Raw genomic sequence first — 23,106 nt, forward strand, 5'->3', positions numbered from 1 at the left:
GTCAAGCAGCAATGGTAATGGCTCAAGAAGACCCAGGACTCAAATCATGCAGCTCCATTCCCAAGGAACTCAGGACCATCAACCTGGATAATCTCAGCTGACATCATCAACATGTCAACTGACCCCAGAGTGGGCATGACTGCTGAGCTAGCTGCATGGGATTTCAGAAAGAAAACACACACAGAGAGCAATGTCAAAATGGGCCCATCTGCTTAACTTTATCAGGAACAGTTCTGAGGAGGACGAGTGAGTTTGCAAAATTCCTCAGCTGAATTCAGTTGCCTTTCCATGGGGATTTCCTCAGGAGGAGAAGAAAAACAGATAAAAATGTAAGACTATGCCAGAAGAGTATAATTGCGGGGGATTAACTTTGAAGAAGTGAATCAAATTCAAATATAAAAGGGTGGGTCTTTGTACCAGGACCCCACTAGATTTTCAAAATCATAACTGAATTTTCAAAACCCTTTTAGTTTGAAATTTATATACACAGAAATTTTCATAGTGCCTGGCACATATTAGTAAATAATAAATGGATATTGAATGGATATTGAATTAAAGAATAATCATAAAAGTAATTCCCAGCAATACTCAAGAAAGGATAGGATTCCTTCCCTGAACCTCTGTTTCCTACTCTGTGAAATGGGAATCAGTCTTTGCTCTCCATTCCCCATTCTCATCTCACAGGAATTTATAATCTTAAAGCACTGCATGAGTATGAATTGTTATTATTAATTTTTCAAAAGGTAATAAAATGCCTCCTCCATCAGCTGGGCTTAATCCTGATTTGTTTCAAAAATGAAATCCAAGCCTGTTCACCTATGTTTCTTCTAATCCTTGGCTATCTGCTACATAAAGTCTTTCCTAATTCTGTTCTAGCTTCGAGACACAGTAGATAGAGTGCCAGGAAGACTTGAGTTCAATTTGGCCCCTTATCAGCTATGTGGCCCTGGGCAAGGGGCTCAATATTGGTTGCCTCAGTTTCTTCATCTGTAAAATGCAGGAGAAGCAAATAGCAAACTGCTCCAGTATCTTTGCTAAGAAAACCTCAAATTTGGGTCACAAAGAATCAGACAGGACTGAATAACAATTCTTCCCCTCCATCCTGCCCTCTACCAGATAGTGTCTCTACCTCCCAAATTACCTTATATGTACTTAAATATATTTTATATAGCCTTCCATATGCACATATATCCCTTCCTGAATAGAATGTAAGTCTTTGTTGTTTTTATCTCCCATACCTGGAACATAATATGGGGGTTTGCAAGCACATTAATACATGCTTATTAATCTATTATGGCAATTATATTGTATTTAATTTATACTTTAACATATTTAACATGTATTGGTCCACCTGCCATGGGGGGGGGGATTGGAACAAAAGGTTTGGCAATTATCAATGCTGTAAAATTACCCATGTATATATCTGGTAAATAAAAACTATAATTAATAAAAAAAATTTTAATCTATTATGGAATGCCAGAAGCTTTAGTTCACAAATTTTGTGCTGGAAGAAGGGAAAGAGAATAAATTTGTATTAAGTTCCTACTCTGTTTGAGGCCCTTGACAAGTATCTCATTTGAGCTCACAATATTTCTGAGAAGATAGAAACTACTCTTATTTCTGCTTTAAATTTGAGGAAACTGCCCAGGATTCCACAGTGTGAAAATATCTAAGGCTACATTTGAACTCAGGTTTTCCTGACTCCAGGCTTGGGGCTCTAATTACTCATCTGACTTCTTAGAGGTTATAGAATCACAAGATTTAGAACTGGAAAGAGAGACCATCCAGCCCAGTTCTCTCACTTTGCAGGGAAGAAAACAGAGGTCCAAGGAAGTTAAAGTATCTTCCCAAGTTCATACCAGTAGAAAATGGCAGAAAGAATTTGAATCCAGGCCCTCTGTCTAAGGAGGGGGTATTCTTCCCACCATACCACACCACTCCAATTAGGCTCAGAGATTTGAGACTTCAGAGACTCAGATAATTCCCATGATTCTCCTCTTCACTAAGTATTACAGCTTGTGAAGATGACCAAGTCTGAGCCCAGGATCAGGTTAATTCAGTATGAAATGCCAGGAAAAGGCTGAGAAACTAGTTCTTGGCCTGATTAAAACTGTGCTTATGTGTTTATACCTAGCTAAGAGAAACTCTAGAGAGCCATCACTTTCCCCAGAAATAAAAATGAAAGTGGTTTCCCCATTGAGTCTGGTGGTTTTGCTAACTCCCACAATCCTCTATTCACCTCAGTCTCTGTAAGCCTTTCAGTCCCAGGACTTCTTTCATCCTCTCCCCCGACTAAGAGTATTTGCTGGGTGAATGGAGAAAGAAGTTGGAATACAATTGGAGAGATACCACAGGGATTTTCATTCTGCTGAACCTGGCACAAAGAACTGTGAACTTTGGTGCCAGGAGACCTGAATGCCCATCCCTACTCTTCCACTTGCTAGCTGCATTCCTGTGGGCAGGGGATTTCCCCTTTCTGAACACAGAGGATCATAAACAAAGTGGGAAAGAATCTCATCTAATCCATGAATTTTTAATCTGAGAAGTGAAGGTGGATGGGGGAAAGTACATTTTAATTTTGACTAACTTTGGAATCCTATATATCCTTCTTAATGTATCTAAAAACATTATTCTGAAAAGGTATCCCGTAGGTTTTCCAAGATATCACAGATACTATGAATACAATGAAATAAGCATTTATGTAGCATCTACTCCATTAAAATAAGCATTTATATAGCATCTATTCCACACCAGAGATTATGCTGAGCACTTTGCAATATTGTTTCATTTAACTCTCACAACAACCCTGACTCTAATTCCAGAATTTTATCTACCTAGCCACCTAACTGTCTCATGAATCCCCCCAAAAAATTTTTTGAAAGCCCCCATCTAATTCCAAACCCAAGAGCATCGAGGTAGCATGTGCCCAGGTCTAGAATCAAAATCAAACTCATCTTCTTAAATTCAAATCTGGCCTCAAACTTGTACTAGCTGTGTGACCCTGGACAAATCACTTAATCCTGTCTGTCTCAGTTTCCCCATCTGTAAAATGAGCTGGAGAAGGACATGGCTATTAAAGCAAAAGCTTTAGACCACAAATTTAGTGCTTGAAGAAGGGAAAGAAAATAAATAAATAGCAAACCATTCTAGTGAATTTGCCCAAAAAATCACAAATGGGGTCATGAAGAATTGGATGTAAGTGAAGACAACTACACAACAACAAAGACTTTGTTAGAGATGAGAACACGGAGGGCCAGTGACTAGATTTATCAAATGATTGTTTGTCCAAGGTCACACAGGTGGGTCGTGACAGAGCCAAAAATTGAATCGTGGTCAATAAATCAATCAACAAAACTATTGTGGGTCAGATATTCAAAATAATAAGACAAGTAGTTGTTCAAATCATTAAAAAAAAAAAAAAATGAAACAGCCCCTGTCCTCAAGGAGCTTATAGTCAATCAAAGACCCCAAGACCAATAACAGGTCTTTAATGTCCTATGTCATTCTCTCTTCAATATGTCCTTAAGTACATAAGTATATTAAATATTTACATATGGAAAATATATAAAACAAATTCAAAGGATTGGAGAAGAGGAAATAATAGCTGTTGGATCTTGTAACCATCATCATTGTTCAATTCCAATTTGTGATCTCATTGCTATAGCCACATTTCTAAGATTTACAGATTGCCTATGACTATTTTTGCTATTATTATTATTATTATTATTATTCCTCCTGCTACTGTGGGAGAAGAGACAACCCTATAACCGGGGTGTCCAGTCAGTCAAGCTTCTGGACAAGACCAGTGCCCCTCCCAAAAAAAAAAAAAATACTGCTTTTCAAATTCAGCCCTCAACTTTCCAAAATCTGTCTCTAATTTCAAACTCAAATAAGCGCCCAGCATGGCGGCCTTTGTTTTGTTCTCTCCTCTTCAACTCCTCCCTGTGATTGCATAACAAAAGTGTCTAAATTCACACCATCTGGCCGATAAAGACACTGGCCCCACTGGCCGGCTGGCCCATCTGATTAGGCTCCTGTCTAGCCTGAGCCTTGTGGCGAAAAGTCACAGCTGTGGGGCTTTCCAGCCCTCAATACAACTCTGTTATTAGCCAGCTGTAGGCCTCGAGACTACTTCTGTTCAAATTATAATATCTTTTAACCCTCTGAGCATTGAGGGCGCAGGGGCGGCTGGCAGCAACAGAACGGAGGAGAGTTCTCCTGGCTAATAATTGGCAAAATGAGGAAGGGGGGGGGCAGTTGAGAAGAGTGGGATAAAGTGATTTCTGGGGGAATTTTTTTTCAAACTTTACTGCTCTCCCTCTTAAAGATTAGTGCACATATCTGGGTCCCCTTTCCACTGGAGGTTAGTTAGAAACATGGGGAGATGGGGGAGCTCTGTCCAGTTATGTGCAAATGAAACTAATCATGTTCTCTAACTACTAGGGAGCAGGCCCTTTGAATCCTGTCTCCCATGTTGTGTGGCAAAAGCTAGGGATAGGAAAAACTTTTATCCCCCATAGAGTAAAGTGCTCTAATGGGGAGACTAAGGACGAAGTCTGATTGGGGTACAAAGTAATAACAGTTACATGGACATGACCTTTAATTGTACAAAGATTTCACTCATGAAGGCCTTGGATTTTTCACCCCATGATTTAGGGAATTCATGTTAGCCTTATTTCCCAGCTCTGCATCCTTTGCCTTTAGTTCTCCTCTCCCATTTTGTGTACCCATCCACCCAACCACCGCAATGGAAGCCGTCTGACTTCAAGAACACTTTTAGAAATTTTGTAAAAACTTTGGATGCCTAGTTCCTAGCATAGATTTTTAAAATATATTTAATAGTTTTTATTTACCAGATAGATGCCTGGATAATTTTACAGCATTGACAATTGCCAAACCTTTTGTTCTAATTTTTCCCCTCCTTTCCCCCCCTCAAGATGGCAGATTGACCAATACATGTTAAATATCTAACATAGATTTTTTTTTAATTGGGGGGGGGGAGGAGGAGAGGGAGAGATATTTGTTTTACAGATAAGGAGAGAGGTACCAGACTACTAATTATTTTGTGGGAAGGGGACACCCCAACAATTGCTTAGCAGTCTCACAAAACTGCCTCAGGATACTGAAAGAATAAGGGACTTCTCTAAGGTCACACAGCTAGTGTGTTCATGATTTTGGTCTTTGGTTAGCCCCAGAGCTAACTCTTCTATTGACTCCATCCCCTCAGCCTAGCACATAGTAGGAAGTTGAGAAATTCTTGTTCTGATAGATGTAGATACTTAACTAAAGTTACTGAATAATAAGTGTGGGAACTAAGAGAGAGACAGAGACAGAGAGAAACAGAGACAGAGAAAGAGAGAGACAGAAACAGAGACAGAAAAAGAGACAGAGAGAGAGACACAGAGAGACAGAGAGAAACGAGATAGAGAGACAGAAACAGAGACAGAAAGAGACAGAGAGACACAGACAGAAACAGAGACAGAGAAAGAGACAGACAGAGAGACAGAGAGAGAGAAACGAGATAGAGAGACAGAAACAGAGACAGAGAAAGAGACAGACAGACAGAGACACAGAGACACAGAGAGAGACTCCTTTAGCCACTGAGAAGAATCTTAAAGTGGGAAGGAGGGGTGGGGAACAATAGGCCAGCTCCTCCACTGTTCTCCAAACTGCCGAGAAGTTCCAGCGCATTAAATTTTGATATTCTGTTGCTAATGCAGACTAAACTAGAGCCTTTTAAAAATTGATGCCTGCCGCCTCTTATTTAAACAGCACAAAATAAGGAGGCTCGGATTGGGTTTTAAAACAAATCCAAATATCGCAGTCAGGCGGGCCTCGCAGCTGGGCGGGTGGGGCCTCCTCATTTAAATCGCTAGGTGTAATTCGCCAGACAATGGGCAAGTCCCGCTCGGGGAGGGTGTCTCCGAACAAAGACGTTTTCGGGGCAGCGCGAGGGGAGGGGGTGCAGGAAGCCAAGGCCGGCCCTTTGATTAACGCCCCCCCTCCCCGGCCCCGGTGGTCTGCCCCTTTAATCTAGGTGGCGCACACAAAGTCCGGGCCGGGATTGGATTGTCCAGGCCGGCAGCGGCGCCCCGGTCGCCTCCCACTGTCAGCTAGCTCCAGCCCCTCACGGGAAAAGAGACCGGCCTCCCGGCCTCCGCGGAGGCCCAGTGGCTACACTCAACTGGAGTTTGTTTTCATAATATTTGGGCAGACCCCAAAAGCAAACACATCTGATGGTTAGAGTTTCTTTCGGGCCACGCTGGAGAAAGAGGTAGAGGCGGCCAGAGGTGCCGGCAAAGCGGCCAGAAATTAGTCCGAGGGCCCTTCCTTACTGAAAAAGCAGCAAAATAAATAAATAAAGGAGTCCTCAAACCTCGGGGGTGAGAGTAAGATAAAGCGGGAGGAGGGGGTGGCTGCTTCTCCCAAGCAGGAGGAGGGAAAGGATGCTTTCTCCTCAAGCGGGTGGAGTGCCAGAAAGCAGGGACGAGTAACCGGAAAGAGACTTCTTACCCAGAATTCGAAGTCTGGACCTCCCCCCACCCCTACACCCCCGCAAAAAAAAAAAAAATAAATTATTTTTTTAAATTTAAAAAATTAAAAATTCGCTTCAATATATTTTCCCCTCCTTCTTTGTGATACTTCTAAACCCGCCTTCCAGGCAAGGAAATAACTAACACCGCCCCCCCCTTCTTGAACTCCCCTAAAATACTGGAAACGAGGGGATTTGATCCCATTAAACTCTAAAAAGCAAAGGGGGAGCCGGAGGCGGAGCAGAAGAGCCCGCACCTAGAGCGGTCTATCAGTCAGAAGCCAATGGTAAACCCTCCCCGGCTGCAAATAAAGATTTCCCTAATCCCCCCCGCCCCAGTAGGACCCAGGCCCTCCAGATCTTTCTCTAGAAAAGGCGCTGATCCGGGCTCGCTCCGCTGTAGGTCGCTGCGGCCGGCCAGCCGCAGGAGGACCAAGGCAATTTCCCTTCGAGGTGAAATCCTAGGTGATACATTTCCGCGCGCGGAAATGAACTTAGAAAACACACCCGTGGCTCCCCCAAAGCGCGTTTCATCTGCCTCGGCACCTCCCGCACCATCTCTCTTCCCAGCCCAAGGCGAGACTTAACACCTCTGCGGTGTGCACAGATGGAGTAAGAGGACCCCAGTCCGTTGAACTGAGGCTGGACTCAGGCAGGGCTAAGCAAGTGTTAGCACCGGTACCCCCCCCCCAATTCCGCGGCGTGGCCTCCGAAGCTAGGGAGAAAACCGGCTAGCAGTCCCCATTTCTGCCCTCCCTATTCAGGAAGACTTTCTAGAACTGGTCCCCCTCTTCAAAGTCTCTTTTTCCCCCCCTTCGCCTGACATCCAATGCCATCTAGATCATAAAAACCGTGTGGCCCCACTCCTCCCGCTTTGGGGTACATATGCGGGAGAATTGGTTGCTCCTCCTCTTTCCAAGATTCCTGAGATCGTAGGAAATTGGGGGACAGGGCTACTTTTGTTTACTGTAGGAAGAAGTGTACTCCCTCGGGAGCAAGCTTGTTCACCTTCGCATTAGCCTCAACCCTACGATAACCCCCCGGCCAGCTCTTTTAACATCTCTACTAGAAAAGGGAGAGGCCGGAGCCAAGGATGGGAGAAGGATCTCTGATCCGTCAGTCTTTCGCACCCTTGGGCGCGAGGGTGAGAGTCTCCAGGGGGGTCTCTCCCTCTGTCCAGAGAGAATCATTCAGTACCTCCCGGCCACTTCCGCTTACCTGCACATGACTTCGTGTGTGAGCAGAACTCTGCACATCTCCGGGTTCTTGTTTTGGCCCTCATAAGCTATGGGCTGCCGGGAGAAGCGAAGGAAGGAGCCGGAAGAAAAGAGGAAAAACGATTTTAAAACAAACACAGAATAAATCTTTCTCGTCCTGCACTTTTTAAGGGAGGCTAGCAAAGGGAGGGAAGAGGTAACTGAGGCAATCGTGAGGAAAACTTGATTGGGGGAAGTAAAAAACAAAAAACAAAAAAACAACAACAACACTATTTTGCTGAATATTAATATATCTCTGGGGGGCAAATATTATTTTGCCTGAATCCCCTTCCCCCGAATTGTTTCACATCAGTTCTCTCCTTTGAGATTGTTCATCGGGACTAGTGAGTTGTTCATTAGAAAGTGGGGGTCCTTCTTACTCTCTTTTCTCTCCCTCCCTGACACCTCTCAGGCGACAAGGACCCCAAGACTTCGTAGCTTTGGAAAACGGCTAGGGGGTTAATGAGATGGGAAAAGGTGAGCAGCGGGAGGAAAAAGACAAAGCCTCAGCAATGGGAGAGAAAGGATTTGGGGGAGAGGAGAAGGAAAGGAACGAGGTGGACAAGAGGCCCGACCCCCACCGCCTCAGCTCACCTGCTTCGTGACCGAATCGATGAGCCGCACAAAGAGGTCCTGTTCGGTCCTGACCCCTAGGAAGGTGGACAGTAGGCAGAGAAGTCACTCACTTGACCCCGCGGCTCGAGAGAACCAACTTCTCCCAGACACCCCGACTTAGTGAAGAGAGAACCCTCCTTCCCCCCCCAAATGAATAGATAGGAGCTTTGATCTTGCACTTAAGAAAAGAGGGGGTGAGAAATTTTTGTTCTGGGGAGAACTAAAAGTTACTCTGCCTGTCCTTTCCTTCCCCCCCAAAAAAAAATCGAACAAAAACTTAAATGCGGTGGAGCCCCTTAGTTTTTTCTCCTTGCACCTGGACGCAGGCTAACGCTGCACACCTCTGAGGAGCCAGGCTGGACTCAGTTTCCCCACTAAGTCTCGCTCTGCCCCAGCTTCCTCCCCCCAGGCTGCTCAGCTTCTGATGGCTCCCAAGTTCCTGCACTGGCAGTCACCTGAGAGCAAGTCCCCACCAGGACCCAGAGCTGCGAGTTCAAATCCCTTTCGATTGAAAATGGCAACACCCCTCCCCCATCATTGCTCCCTTCCCCTTTCTACACCAGAGAAGGCCTCACCATTGCTATAAAGCAGCTGTAATTTGTAGTGGGTGCCGTTGTTGGTCTTCTCATTGCCTTGTTCCTAGAAAGAGATGGGATTAAAAAAAAAAAAAATCCATCTCGGCATCGGGAGCTCTTTCCCAGTCTTTCCCTTTCTGACAGAAACCTGCCTCCGGCAAAGTCCCGGATCTCGGCTCTCCCTGGCTCACAACTTCCGAGCCAGGATGTCAGAAAAGTTCCAGCTCTCTGTGTCATGGGGGACCCCCCCACCCCCCTCGCCACCCAGTTCTCCCGAACTCAGAAAGCTCCAGTACTTGGGAAGCTTCCAAAGCCAGGACGTTCGGGGACACAGCGGCCTTCCTCTGTTCTTTAATGAGGATGTGTGTTGGTGACAGCCTTCTACCTTCGGCTGAAGGCGAGAGACACTCAGAGAAAGTAAGTCACCGGGGGACGGAGCTCGGGCAAAAAGACCGAGCTTTGCTCAGCCTGGGAGCCCCTTTGCTTATTATCCTTCCCCTCGGCAAGCTGAGCCCAGGGCGTCTTCACCTGCTTCGAAGTCTGAGCCCAAGGGGGGGTTTCTCACTTCATCCCCCCCACTGCCTTAGGAAGGGTGAGGAGCCCAGAAGAGAAGGGGCTCCATGGATAGAGAGGTGAGCGATTGCCTTTTCTTGCTCTGGGCTTCCTGCAGAATCCTTTGCGAGCAAGATGAGCGACTACTTGGGCAGGGGCCCAGCATAATAATAATAATAATAATAATAATAATAATAATAATAATAATAATAATAATAATAATAATAATAATAATAATAATAATAATAATAATAAATAACGAGGAAAGGGGCATTCTTCTCCTTACTCTTTTTCCTTTTTTTTTCTTTTTTTCTTTCTTTTTTCTTTCTTTCTTTTTTTTTTTTTAAACGGGGTTTTATTTATGGAAATTGCTTGAAAATGTAATTGACCGGAGCGGCTAATTATGGGGAGTCAGGAAAGGTCCCGGATGAGGCCGAGAGGCAGCTTCACTTTTGAAGGATACATGTTCGGGGGCTAAAGGAGGAGAGGAGGGAGCAGGGAGGGGGCGACGGGGCTGGGGGAAGTAGGGGGTGCTTTCCTGGGTCCTGCGAGCCATTCCTCCATTTATCATCCCCGGGTGAGCCTGGCTGCCCAGGGCGGCGCAGTGACAGATGGAAGAACTCTCCGCTACTTTGCAGAAGGGAGTCATTAAGGGCAATGAGTGCGAGTGAGGGGGAGCTGGAGAGGGGCGGCAAATGCTCGGACCCAGCCCCCACCCCCTCTCCTCTTACTTTGTCGTTCTCCACGAAGTCCACGAAGGCGGTCCTTTCGATCTCCACCGGCTGACCCTGCCGATCATAGAGGGCCAAGACGAAGTGGAAGAAATTGGATTTGCGCAAGTTGGAAGGAGGTTGTTTCTCAAAATGAGCCCGGGACAAAGCGACTCCGCTGTGGAAGAAGACAAGAGAATGGGCAAAGAGGACCCCTGAAACGCGGCTGTTACCCTGGAATCAGATCATTCTCTTCGGGGAAACCGAGGGACCCAGCCCTGCCTTTCCCAGAAGCCAGGCCCCTAATGAGCCCTGACCCACACTCCCATTCAAAACTCGGCTCCGCACCTTGAAAGTTGGACCCTGGCGGGCATTTGGCAGAAGGGGCTGCCCCAGCTCCCAGCGGAAAGTACAAAAAGAACCCCCCCAGTTTCGTGGAAGGTTACTGTAAGGAGAGCAGTGACAGCACCCACTTTAACAATCTTTGAGCCTGAGCCGTTTGGTTGTAATTTTCGAACCGAACCAAAAGGATCCCTGCTGCAGAGGACATTTCTTCCCGCTTGATCTCTCTCTGCCCTTGGGGATCTGAGAGCACGGGACCCTCACAGAGACCCCCCCCCCTTTATGCTTGTCTGCTTTTTTAAGCACCTACCAAAAAATCCCTCCTAGCTTTTTTCTACCTCAGTATCTTCCATGAGTGGCCCGAGAAAGAGCAAAGAAATGAATTGACATTGAGTGGAGTTAATAAGCTGCTTATTGATATATTGTTATTAGAAGCAACTTGTTTGCGTATGAAAAGCCAATTCCTCCTCCTAGTTTGAGGACTGATTCCCCCTCTCTTTTCTCTTTTATAGAGCTGATAATCTCCCGTTTTCACCTAATCAATCGCTCCTTTTCCCTTCAAGAGAAGATTCCTAAACTGAGAGAAAAACAAAATTGACTCCCGAAATAGGAATCTTGGGAAAAGACAGCGTCCAAGAGCCGAGCCGGGACGAGCAAAACACGGTCCCGGGTCCCATTTTGCCCAGGGCCAGCCTCATCCACCGCCAAGCTTTTCTTCTCCAGGAAAGTCTGGCTCATCCGGGCCCCTGATTGTGTCTAACTTCCCTTCAATCTCAGAGTCCTTCACCCCAGTGAGAGCCCCGGGTAGGGAGAAGGGAGTGAGGGATTTCGAGGGAACAAGCCCAGGGAGAGAGGGGCTGCAGAAACCAAAGTTTATTCAAAGATGAACCGCTCTCCAGTGAGAGGGAATATATTCCCTCCACCCCAACTCCCTTCTCACCCCACCCTAGGCGATGGATGCTTGGACATTTCCCCCAAAGGAAAAAAATTAAGACCAATAGGGGTCGTTTAGGAGGAGAATGGATGGAGGACGGACTGGCCGACGGACGGACGGCTGGGTGGCTGGGTGAGCTTGCACGCCTGTTCTTGAAGCTTGTGAGGCCTTGGGGAGGCGTTTGCCCAGCTTTCCCGAAGGCCTCATTCCGGGCTAGTTTTGGAGTTCTCGAGCTTCAGAAATCCTCCTCTCAGGCCTTTGAGCGTTAGCTTAAAATCCGGGGCTGCGCCGGGTAAGGGATCCCAAGAGCTCTCGCTGTCTCATGATCGGAATGGCAAGACGCTTTCACTCTTAAGGAAATTTGTCTGGAGGGGAAAAGGTTGGAGGGAGAGACTCGATTTCTCTGCCTTGTTTCTGGAAGAAACGGTGGTTTCTCCCCCTCAGGCTTCTGGGAAGAGCCTATGTGAGCAAGCCGGGCGGTTATCTTCTCGGAGAAGTTTCCTCTGCCCCTGCCCCAATTCTTGTGGCAGGAATGGGCTTAGAGAACTGCTTAGCTCGAGGAGGTGAAGAAGAGGAAGTTGGTCCCAAGCCTCCCGGGAAAAAATATTGGCGTTTGAAAACCGCCTCTTCCATCGAACTGAGAAAATCTCTTTCTCGGCCGGGCTGCTGCCCGGGCGTGCTGCGGAGAGAATCTTGCCGGCCCCCGAGGCTCAGCTGGCTGGCCCTGAGACATCAGGCTGGCTGCACTGGGCCTTAGCTGACCTCCCAGCAGTGAATCAGATCCCTAAATTCGGTTAGGGAAGCATGAAACTGGGCTCCGAGCCCAGGGAGCAGGTTCGATCCAGCCGGGCACAGCGAGGGTTCGGGCACCTTCTCTGGGAAGGGGTTTGGATATGGACTATGAAAAGGGGAAGGGGAAAGCTTCGATTTAGGTGGATTGCGCTTCATCTAAAAAAAGCCTAGGACTGCTGGAGCAGTTGTTGAGGGTGAGAAAGGACAAGGAAAAGAAGGAAGGAAGAAAAGAAGGAAGGAAGGAAGGAAGGAAGGAAGGAAGGAAGGAAGGAAGGAAGGAAGGAAGGAAGGAAGGAAGGAAGGAAGGAAGGAAGGAAGAAAGAAAGACAGAAAGAAAGAAAGAAAGAAAGAAAGACAGAAAGAAAGAAAGAAAGAAAGAAAGAAAGAAAGAAAGAAAGAAAGAAAGAAAGAAAGAAAGAAAGAAAGAAAGAGAGAGAGAAAGAAAGAGAGAGAGAGAGAGAAAGAAAGAAAGAAAGAAAGAAAGAAAGAAAGAAAGAAAGAAAGAAAGAAAGAAAGAAAGAAAGAAAGAAAGAAAGAAAGAAAGAAAGAAAGAAAGAAAAAAGAAGGAAAGAAGGAAGAAAGAAGGGGACATTAAAAACAAACCACTGAGGGTGCAAAGCAAAGGAATCCAACAGGCTGCCTATTTTAAAAGGGGCATTAAAGAGACTAGGGACTCAAATGTGGCATTTCTCTTGCCTCAATGTCAATTCCAGGGACCTCTGAAAACAAGAGGAAAAGAAGAAGTTTGTAGCTCCAGTTCTTGAAGCAAAGTGACGTTGAGTGTTAAGGCTTTTCTCTCTGTTTGCCTTTCCTGTCTTCTGTTCTTCCTTCTTTTCTTTTTCTTTCTCCCCTAGTACTTCTTCCCTTCAAATGTTTTTTTTTTCTTTTTTTCCTTCTTTATTTTCTTTGTGCCCTTTCTCTTCTTTCCTTTCACTTTTTCTTTTCCTTTATCTTTCCCTCCTTTCCTCTTGTTTTCTAACTTTCTCCCTTCTTTCTTTCCAACTTTTTTTCTATCTATTCCTCTTCCTTCAGTTGCCCCTCTTTTTTTTCTCTTCCATTTCTGCATTTTCCTCTTTCTTTTCCCCTTTGTTTCTTTCTTCCTTTCTTTTCCTGCTCTCCCTTTCCTTTCCTTTCCTTTCCTTTCCTTTCCTTTCCTTTCCTTTCCTTTCCTTTCCTTTCCTTTCCTTTCCTTTCCTTTCCTTTCTTTTCCTTTCCTTTCCTTTCCTTTCCCTTCCTTTCCCTTCCTTTCCCTTCCTTTCCCTTCCTTTTTCCTTTGCTTTCCCTCGCCTTCCTAGGACTTTCCAGAAGCTCGTGAAGCTCGGCTCCCCGCAGTTTCTCGGGGCTGGCTTGCTGGCTGTCTCCCGGAGCTGGGCCGCCTCTCCCAGCTGGACCTTCCGCCGCCAGCCCTGCAGCCAGGCTGGCCGGGGGGATGGGGGCGATGGGCCCAAATTGGGGGGAGGGGGGCTAACTCCCGAGTTTAGGGCGAAACCTCTCTTTTCTTGTCCTCTCAGGTGGTGGCGCCGGGTGACAGCTGCTCGCTAACTGGGGTCTCCCTCGCTGCCTTCGCCTCGGGCACATCCTCGGGCTCCGGGGAAAGTGACAGCTGAGCTCTCGGGCCTCGGGGATTCGGACCGGGAGTCTGGGGCGCTGGGGGCGCCGGCTCGGGGTTTGAAACGGGGACGAACCTCTTGTTCTGGAGTTCCCGAGAAGGGACAGGGACAGGGACAAAATTACGGAGGCCACTCGGAGCCTCGTCCCCTTCTTTTCAAGTGACAGAGGGAGAGGAGAAATGGAGAGGTTTCTACATGAAGCTGCGGCGTTCGGAGAAGAAGGTGACAGATGGGGAGAGCACAAACATGAGGGGGGAGAGAGATGAGAGGGATAGAGAGATGAGAGAAAACGCGAATGACAGAGAAGAAAGAACCGAGCCGGAGGAGGAGAGGGAGAAGAGGAAAGAAGAGGAGACGGAAGAAAGGAAAAGAACAGAAATAAAGCGCATGAGAAAGGAGAGGGAAGAGAGAGAAGAGGAGAAAACGTGAAAGAAGAGAAAGAAAAAAGGAGGAGAGGAGGGAAGGAAACGGGGAGGGGGGGATGGATAGAAACGTATTTACCTTTGTGCCGCAACGTTGGCATCCACCACCCCGACGTTTCGAACCCAGGACCGGACCGAATCCATCTCTGCGCCTAGAGCTTTCTCTTTCAGAGCTGGTCCTCTTCCTAACGTATCTTGAATCCCAAACATTTAAAAAGTCGGATCCACTCGAACAGACGCCTCTAAATTTTTGTTCTTTGCGAGTGTTTTGTTTTTTTTCAAGGATAATATCCACGGAGCCCTGAAAGTCACGAGACTCGCACCGCCAAGCGTTCCCTTCCCCCTCCCCCAAAAAATAGAAGTCCTAGAAAGAGACGAACGGCCAAAGTTTGTCTTCGCTTCGGGCTCTCGGTGGAGGAGCCCGGGCTTCTGCTCGCAGCCGCCGCTCGGCGATGGAGGCCTCCGTCAAAGTTTGGCTTGCTCTGCCCTCCCCTCCCCTCCTCGTCGGCAAGTTCGCTCCTGCCGCCGGCCTTCACCTCCGCTCGCCTAGAACATCCTTCCCGCCGCAGCCCGGCCTGCATCCAGAGAGCGTTCGCTGGCCAGGAGCATCACCTGTTTTCTGGGAGAAGCAGGAGGAGATGGACGGCTGCCTAATCTCGCCCCCTTCCTCCCTCCCAGCCCCCCTCCCCTTTCCTCCCCACCACTCCAACTCCGAACCAAAAAAAAAAAAAAAAAGGTGGGGTGGGGGGTGGGGAGAAAATCCCAGGATGAATTGTCAGAGCCAAGGGAAGAAATGGATCTAGTGAGAAGCTGGCTGCTCTGAGAGAGGGGGAACCGGGATACAGCCGCTCGGAGGCCCCATGAATGGGTTACTGCGAGCAGGAGACACACCAAGGAGGCGGAGCCGCCTTCCCGATAAGGAGCGCTCATTTGCATAGACTCGCCCTATTGGAGGGCGGGCGGGCGAGCCGGGGGCGCCCTGCAGCCCCTGCCCAGCTCCCGGCTCCGCGCCGAGCCCGCGAGGTGAGAGCGGCCGAAAAGCGGCCCCGGGGCGCGCGGCAGCCTAGCCTAGCTCGGGCCTCCCGCCCGCATCCCCGAGCTTACCCAGGCCGAACGCGAAGTTTGGCCCTCCGCGAGCCGGCTGTCTCGGGAGCACGTGAGCCGGGCGCTCCGCCGCGTGCCCGGGATAGCTGCCGCCGACTCGGTACTCGCGTATGTCGCGCAACTCGATCTATTGATAGAGACACACGCTGGAGGCAAACTCAAACAGTGCCTATTTATGTGTGAAGGCGTACATATTTGTAAAGAGAGTGAGAGTGTGGGCCCACACGCGCTGGGATGTGTGTGTAAACTTTCCCGGCAGTAACACTGATCGCTAACAGCCTTCCCGCAGGCTCCTCCGGAGACGCCCGCACCGGCGGCTTTCCGAGAGGAGCGTTCGGGGGGGGAGGGGAAAAGGGGGGGGGGGTTGGAAGTTGTTTTGAAAATATTTACTGTGGGGGGCCGGGGGGAGGAATGGAGGGAAGGAGAGAAGGAGGGAGAGCCCGAGCGCTTTGGAGAAAGAGAGACCCAGAGAGATTCAGTCAGTCAAGTTGTGTTTATTAAAGTGTCTGCTGGGTGCCCAGGACGGTGGGGGTACAAAGGCGAAAACTAGCCCCTGCTCTCAAGGAGCTCACAGTCTAATACGGAGGAGAACGGGCACCCGTGGAGCTGACAGAGAAGGACGGAGACTCAGAGACAATGACAATTAAAGAGAGATAGTGTGAAAAGAGGGGCCAGAGCAATAAGAGAAATAATAAGAGAAATAAGATAAATAAGAGAAGATGAAGAAGAGAAAGGAGAGAGGGAGAGAAATGAGAAAAGCTGAGAGACACAGGAAAAGAAAAAAGGAGAGATGACAAGGGAGAAAAAATAAAAAATGAATGAGAGAAGAGAGTAGGAGAAAAAAAAGGAAAGGAAAAAGGAAGAAAGAGAAGAAAGGGAGAGAGCTGAGAGAGAACTTGGTCTAAATTAGATATAAGGAGAGAAAGTGGAGGGCGGGTAGAAGTTTATCAGGAAATTCCCGGAAGAGCTCAGAGTCCCGGGCCACACAGTTGCGCTGGCCAGCAAGGGGAAGAGGCCAGGGATTATGGTGTGACCAGAGCATCCTCGACATTCCCAGAATCCTCCCCCAACACACTCACACATGAATTTACAAAAGCCCAAGGAGGAGAGGGCCAGGTGGGGAGAAAAGTGGGGGCGGGGGCGGCTCGGAATACGTCGTTCTGGAGCGGGGGAGAGGGCGACCGGCCACTCTGTCCACATCCTGCGCCCACACCGCCGGAGGAGAAGGGCTGGCTGCAAGCGAGGCTGGAGCGCAGCCGGGCGGCCACTCGCGGAAAGCCCAGCCGCGACTCTGGGAGCGCGGAGCGCGGCGCCGTTGCCCCGGTGCCCATTAAAAAGCCCACAGGCTGGGTGTGATTTTCCGTGCCTCCCTTTTTGTATTCTGATCTGGGGATGAATCTGCCACCGCCGCTGCTGCAATCTCCTACACCAGCGCGAAAACAGATTTGAAGACAATGAATGCAAATCTGGACTCCGGGGCCATCTGCCGTAGGAGACAATCAGCTGGTTCGCCGTTAAAGCGACAGCGTCTACATTTCCGAGCCTCGTTAGGGGGGGAGAACCTTGCCTAAAGCCTAAAAGCTTTCCTAAAGCAGGGACTCTGCTTTAAAAGCAAAGAAGAGCAGAGGGGAGAGACGGAAACGCACACATGCACAGAGAAACCGGCAGAGAGATGGGAAAGGGAAAGGGGAAAAAAGGGGAAAAGATGGAAACAAAAGAGAAGAAGAGGAGAGAAGAGAGAGAGAGAGAGAGAGAGAGAGAGAGAGAAAGAGAGAGAGAGAGAGAGAGAGAGAGAGAGAGAGAGAGAGAGAGAGAGAGAGAGAGAGAGAGAGAGAGAGAGAGAAAGAGAGAGAGAGAGATGCAAGACATAGACAGACAGACTCACATACAAGAATGAATGAATCAACTTAGAACATCGGGGGTCCAAGAGCTCCAGCTGAACACTGGCCGGTGCATTTTGGGTTATTCCCCGCTAGAGGACAGGCACATGATTTCTAAAGGTCGTTTGAACAAGCTGGAATGAACCTGACCTCAGTTTCAGCAAATTCTCTTCTCTCTCTTTAGAAAAGTGCCAGGTCGTTTTCTGCTGAATTTAAATTCGATCCGGCCACGGGCAAGGGATCTGGTTCATTTAAAAGGGATTATTTGAGAAAAAAAAGAGTTCTCATTCCCCGCTGGCTTTTCGATCTAATTCGGGGGTAGCTATCAAAATATTCAGAAGAGTGATAGTATAGGAGATAGTTTCGTTTGATAAAGGAACAGGGGGACCACAGCTGGGAGCTGGGCCAACAGTGTCATCTCTGGGTAAAGGCTGGGAGCCAAAGATTGGAAGAGAAGGGGAGACTGGAACAACGTTACAGATGGCAACCGTGATTGTAACAGTATCACCAAGGATGACACTAGTAGTGATTACAATGTTGAAAGTACTTGAAGGGTGGAGGTGGAGACAGAGACATGGAGACAGAGACAGAAACATAGAGAAAGAGGAAAAGAGATAGAGAGAGACAGAGACACAGAGAAAGAAAAAGAGACAGAGACACAGAGAAAGAGACAGAGACAGAGAGAGACAAAGAGAGATAGAAAGACAGAGAGAGAGAGAGAGAGAGAGAGAGAGAGAGAGAGAGAGAGAGAGAGAGAGAGAGAGAGAGAGAGAGAGAGAGAGAGAGAACTCGTTACATTATTGTATTATTATTGCACTTTGGAGTTAAAACTTTTAGAAACTAAAATAATTCGAGCATCTTCCTCCGCCACCTTCTTCTCTCCTACTTTGTCTCTCACTCCTTTGCCTAAACTCATCGAAATTAAAAGCAAAATAAAAACAAAACCAAAAACCAACTGGTTAGTCCCTACCTGCACCCCCAGTCCATCGCCTCCAATCTCAGCCAGTTAGAGCGTTGCTCCGGGGTTGAATAAAGGACAAATCTTTGGGCAGTCCTTTCTATCTATGACCTACTGTTTACAAAGAAAGTGATCGAGTTATTGGCTCCCCCCCCCCCCAATTTCTCTTTGTGGGTCGTTATGTTGGCCTGGAGAATGAATGGAGTTGTGGGTCCCTATAGATATTCTGTCGACGAGCCTTTTAGTTTGAAGATCTTGGGGAGCTTTTCGCAGGATGCCCTCGGCTTGGGGGGGGAAGAAGGTATTTTGAGTACAATAGGGTTCGCGGACTGAGGTCCCGCAGAAGAATCTGGCTCTTGGGGGATCTCGGGTGGTGTCAAAGGGCAGAGCCCTGAGGTCAGGGGATGCTCTTGCCGCGCCCGCGACAGCTGCCACCCAAATTTCGCACTTTGGGAAGCAAATGAATGGCTTCTTTGCGCCATCCAGGAGCCCCCCTCCCCCAATCCAGGCGACTGCAATCTTCATCCTCCTCCCTCCCTCCCTCCCTCGTCCTTCCCCAAAGCCAAGTTAACGGGCCACCTGGGGACTTTAGTGGGGGAAGAGAAGGGAAGAGGAAAAGGGTTTTGGAGAAACAGTCAAATACACACACACACACACACACACACACACACACACACACACACACTCTTTGACATTCGGGGAGCTCCTATCTCAAGTAGCTCACTGTTCTCCCCGCGTGGGCACTGGTTTGGGGGTCACCCTCCAGGATGATCGCCATCCCAGCAACAGCAGTTGCTCCCTCTCTAGCTAAACTGGGGGTTCGGGAAGAAATGCGCTCAGAGAACGCCCTGGCTCTTTCTGGGAGGGCCCGAGGGCGAGGTGGAGACCAGACTGTAAGCTCCTCCAGGGAAGGACCTGTCTAGCCTTTGTTTTTGTACCCGCTGCGCCTAGAACAGTGCCAGGCGCACAGTAGGCTCTCTAGAGAGAGACAGATGCCACATTGAGCTAGAGTAAAAGCGCCGGGTCAAAGGGAGTCAACTCTATCTCTCTTCACTTTTAGCCCCTGTAGTTCCCCCTTTCCTCCACCCAACAAGCAGGAGAGATGGACCCAGCCCACGAGTGTTGAGGGGGAGCCCAGACGGAGCCGCGGCCCCGGCCAAGGTCCCGGGCGGGCCGCAGATTCGGGGGCGCACGGCTTTGCGGCTCCGCAGGAGTGGGGAACCCGGCTGCGGGCTCCTGGTTTTTGTTCCCTCCCTTCAGCTTTTCTCTTCTCAGTTGAGAGGACCGCTCCGGTCCCTCTTTCTGCCGAACGCAAAGAGGAAAAAAAAGCCCCGAATGTAAAAGCTCTTTTCGGCACAAGCTCCGGCGTCTCAGGCGCCGGGAAAGGACGTCGAATTTCGCTTCTTTCGCTTATTTTTTTTCCTCCTCCGTTTGCGCCTTTTCGGGGGTCCCAGGTCTTCCTCTCCACCTCCCTGCCCCTGACCTGGCGGAATTCGTATTGCTTTTTCTCACCTTCCAAAATCCCAGAGTTCCTCTTGTCTCCTGACCGAGCGACTCTGGGACGTTTGGAGCCCTCGCGGCCAGAGGTATTCAGAGGTCGCTCCCCTGAGCCCACTTGAGGGCCCGCAGTCTATGCAGGTGTGGGGCCTTTCCTTCACACACACACACACACACACACACACACACACACCGCATGTGTCTGACCCAAGTAAAGAGAAGTGGGGCACAGAGTAGGAGGCAGTTGGAGAGAAGGGCTACTGCCCAAGCCCAGCCTTTAGAAGGAAACCAGGGGCTCGCCCCCACCCCCAACTCTGTGGGCTTCAACGTTCCAGATGTTCTCCTCGACTTGCCCCTTCCATGGGCCTGGAAGGAGAGGTGGCCCCCGAGCTCCTCTCCTTTCCTGAATGTTCCCCCCCTTCCCGAGTGAAATGTGTCCCGTGGGCACCTCATTACTTCATACTATTTCCATTTTCGCCTTGCCAGTCTCCGAATTTTCCACGTTGCCATCTCTTTTCGGTGTAGTAGATTCGCATGATTTAATAAAATCAGAAAATCGCCCAATTAGAAAAGGGAAAAAAAAAAGTGTGTGTGTGTGTGTGTGTGTGTGTGTGTGTGTGTGTGTGTGTGTGTGTGGCAAATTTCTCAGCCTGCCCCTTCAGCGAGCCCAGCCCTGGGGGCCAAGATCCTGAGGCTTGCTGAGGAGTTGTAAGAGAAGTACATTTCGGGGTAACAGCTGCGGGAACGCAAAGGCTCTAGAGGTGCCGGACCGGGAGGGAGACGCTTCCCCCAAACTAGAGTCCGGTTCCTGAGCCGCGCTGCCCGAGTGGGGAAGAGGCAAAACTTGGGGCTGCTGCGGCTAGAACAGCTTCGCTGCTCAGATGAGAAAAGCAGATCAATGGTGGAGTCCCTCCCTTGTCTGCCGCTCGCTCTCCCACACACTTCCCCAAGCGCTCTCGGGGTCTGGCTCTCGTTCTGTTCCCTCCTTTCTCCCTGCTCCTCTTTCTCCATCTCTCCCCGCTGCCTTTTTCTGTGGCTCTCCCTTGGCGCGGGTCTCCTGCCCCTTTCGTTTCTCTCCCCTCTTTTTTTAATTGTCCTTCTCTACGTCTATATTTTCATGTCTTTATCTCCCTCGTTAGGCTGTAAACTCCCTTGTTTTATTCTGTGTTCTTTTATCTCCTTCACGCGCAGTAGGCCGCTTAATAAATACTTGTTGATTGCTCCTCAGGCCTGTTGTCCTCCGTCCCTTTTCCACTCTGTTTTTCTGAGTCTCCCTCTTCCTCTCTCCACGTCTCTGACTTTCCCCTTCTTTCCATGTCTCTCTGTCTTTCTGTGTGTCTGTGCCCTTCCCTATGTCTCCCTCTCCCTATAGGTCTCCCTCTCTCCATTTGTCTCTCCTTCTCTAGATTTCTCTTTCTCCTTTAGATGGATGCTGATAGACACAGCACGTTAATTCTCTTCCACTTTACACTCCCTCTTTCCCCCCCAAATCCCCAGGTTTTCCTCAGGAAACATGGGCCGAGTCAGGGAAGCCCCCCGGATCCGAATTGCGGCACCTCCAAATCCCACTTGACAGCGTCTCCATCCCTCACAGTCCTCTCGCTCTGGAGACTGGGCCAGGAGGAGGTTGGGGAGCACGGGTTGGGCCACGGAGAGGACGCTGAGCCTGCGGCGCACCGCTGGCGGGCGGCCTAGAGAGACCGGCTGACCAGGGGAACTCTCACCCCACATCCGGGCAACAAAGAAGTCCCAGACCACCGAGGCACGTTTCTCAGAGGCTCTGGATCTCAGGCGCGGGAGAATGGGCCAGGGGGGAATTGTTTTGACCTCCACCCGCAAATACTTCTGCACATAACCGGCCTCAGGCTCCATCAAACCGAGAAAAGAATGGCTATTCCAAGGAGAAGCGAGAGACAAGGTCCACACATGCAAATGGACGCAGAATAAAGCTCTACGTGGGTGTGTGTATTTCTAGAGCCCTTTCTTTCTAGGTTTCCCCTCCTCTTTAAGGCTTTTTCCACAAAATACAGCGCAGACACTGTCCCTTGGTGAAAAGCGCACTGGAACCAGAGTCTTTCCAAAGCTGGATTTAAATGCGTTCTCTAATGGCTTTTAACCTCTCTGATCCCCAGTTTTCCTATTTGTAAAACTGAGGAATTGCCCTGGCAGGATGGTCGGGGAAAATTAAAGGTGGTTAAGAGCGGACATTAAAACACGGTGTAAAGGTCAGATGCATTATTCGCTTTTTTTTTTGAGAGTGTGTGTGAGTGTGAGGAGAGCCAGAGAAGGAGGCTCCTTCAGCCCCGATTTCCTAGGAGCCAGAGCAGTCAGCAGGCAGGGGAAAGCCCCCGAGATCTCCCCCGTTCCCCCTCGGATGGCACCGGAGGTGTGAGGGATGTGTTGATTATCCCTGGTGCTGCCGCGGCTCCCCACCGCCACATTTCACACGTACCCAGACACCCAGACACGCTCGTTCGCACACCGGCGTGCTGGGACCTCCAGAGCCTCTTCGGGCAGCTCCCGTCCCGGGCGGCTCAGAGAGCCGCGGAAAAAGTGAAGTGGCGCAAACTCGGCCCGGAGCCACCTACTCGGGAGGAGACTGGAGGGCTCCGGGTCCCCATCACTCCCAGGGGCGCGCGGCCCACCCCTGAAAGCTTAGGGGCAGCCACATCTGCCAATGCATCGGTGGCTCTGTGGGAAGTGATTTTTTTTTTTTTTTTTTTTTTTTCTGGTGGAATGGAGCTGTGAGAATCCCTGGAGAGGGTAGTGAAGTGGAACGCTGGGTTCAAATCCCAGCCCCGACGCTCCTTCGGAGTGACCTTGGCAAGAACTTCACCCCCACTGGACCCCCATTTCAGCTTACGTCTTCTGCAAAACGAGGGCGAACCTTCTAATTCTGGGTCTAAGAACCCTGGCATAGGAGGAATCTCAGGTCTAGAGACGTTAGGAGACTTGCCTAAATGCAGAGGGAAAGGGGTCCTCGATTTAAACGCAGCCGGAGCTCTTCCCAAGGGACCACTGCTCTCTCCCATTCCTTAAGTGTCCCAGTTAAGTGGCTCACCCGGAAGCTCGAAGAAGGTGGAGGGGACGTCCTCGGCTTTGACCTTATGCTAAGGATCTGGAGAGCCTCCAGCCAGGAGCCCTGAGGAGGCTCGACTTCCCCAGAGTTTTGGAAGAATTCGAGCTTACATTCTGCTTAATTCGCATCCCTCCCAGCCCATCCTGCGAGCATTTCAGAAAACTGAGAGCTGGCGAAGCCCCTCTGGCCATCTACACAGCTCATTCTGTGTTTTATAGATGAGGAAACTAAGGCTCGGATAGATTTAA

The 23,106-nt window shown here is 49.3% G+C and overlaps 1 protein-coding gene across 1 annotated transcript; it reads right to left on the bottom strand.

Moving 5' to 3' along the window:
* Positions 1-6,240: 6,240 nt before the first annotated feature.
* Positions 6,241-14,663, bottom strand: LOC141552573 (transcription factor COE2-like). Its single transcript, XM_074284685.1, has 6 exons — positions 14,420-14,663; positions 10,262-10,418; positions 8,979-9,042; positions 8,383-8,438; positions 7,751-7,824; positions 6,241-6,262 (listed from the first exon to the last, which is right to left on the bottom strand). The coding sequence occupies exons 1-6, from the start codon at positions 14,548-14,550 to the stop codon at positions 6,241-6,243; spliced, it is 504 nt and encodes a 167-aa protein (XP_074140786.1). The 5' UTR covers positions 14,551-14,663.
* Between the last annotated feature and the right edge of the window lie 8,443 nt (positions 14,664-23,106).

The sequence above is a fragment of the Sminthopsis crassicaudata genome, chromosome 2, assembly GCF_048593235.1.
Source record: "Sminthopsis crassicaudata isolate SCR6 chromosome 2, ASM4859323v1, whole genome shotgun sequence".
In the NCBI taxonomy this organism is placed as follows: domain Eukaryota; kingdom Metazoa; phylum Chordata; class Mammalia; order Dasyuromorphia; family Dasyuridae; genus Sminthopsis; species Sminthopsis crassicaudata.

Excerpts from the sequence above, each read along its gene's own strand:
- LOC141552573 (XM_074284685.1), bottom strand. The coding sequence starts at position 14,550 with ATGTTTGGGATTCAAGATACGTTAGGAAGAGGACCAGCTCTGAAAGAG. Across the intron at positions 7,825-8,382 it reads TCGATTCGGTCACGAAGCAG|CCCATAGCTTATGAGGGCCA; the intron begins GTGAGCTGAGGC and ends TTCTCCCGGCAG. Across the intron at positions 6,263-7,750 it reads ACACACGAAGTCATGTGCAG|CGTGGCCCGAAAGAAACTCT; the intron begins GTAAGCGGAAGT and ends CTCTTTCTCCAG.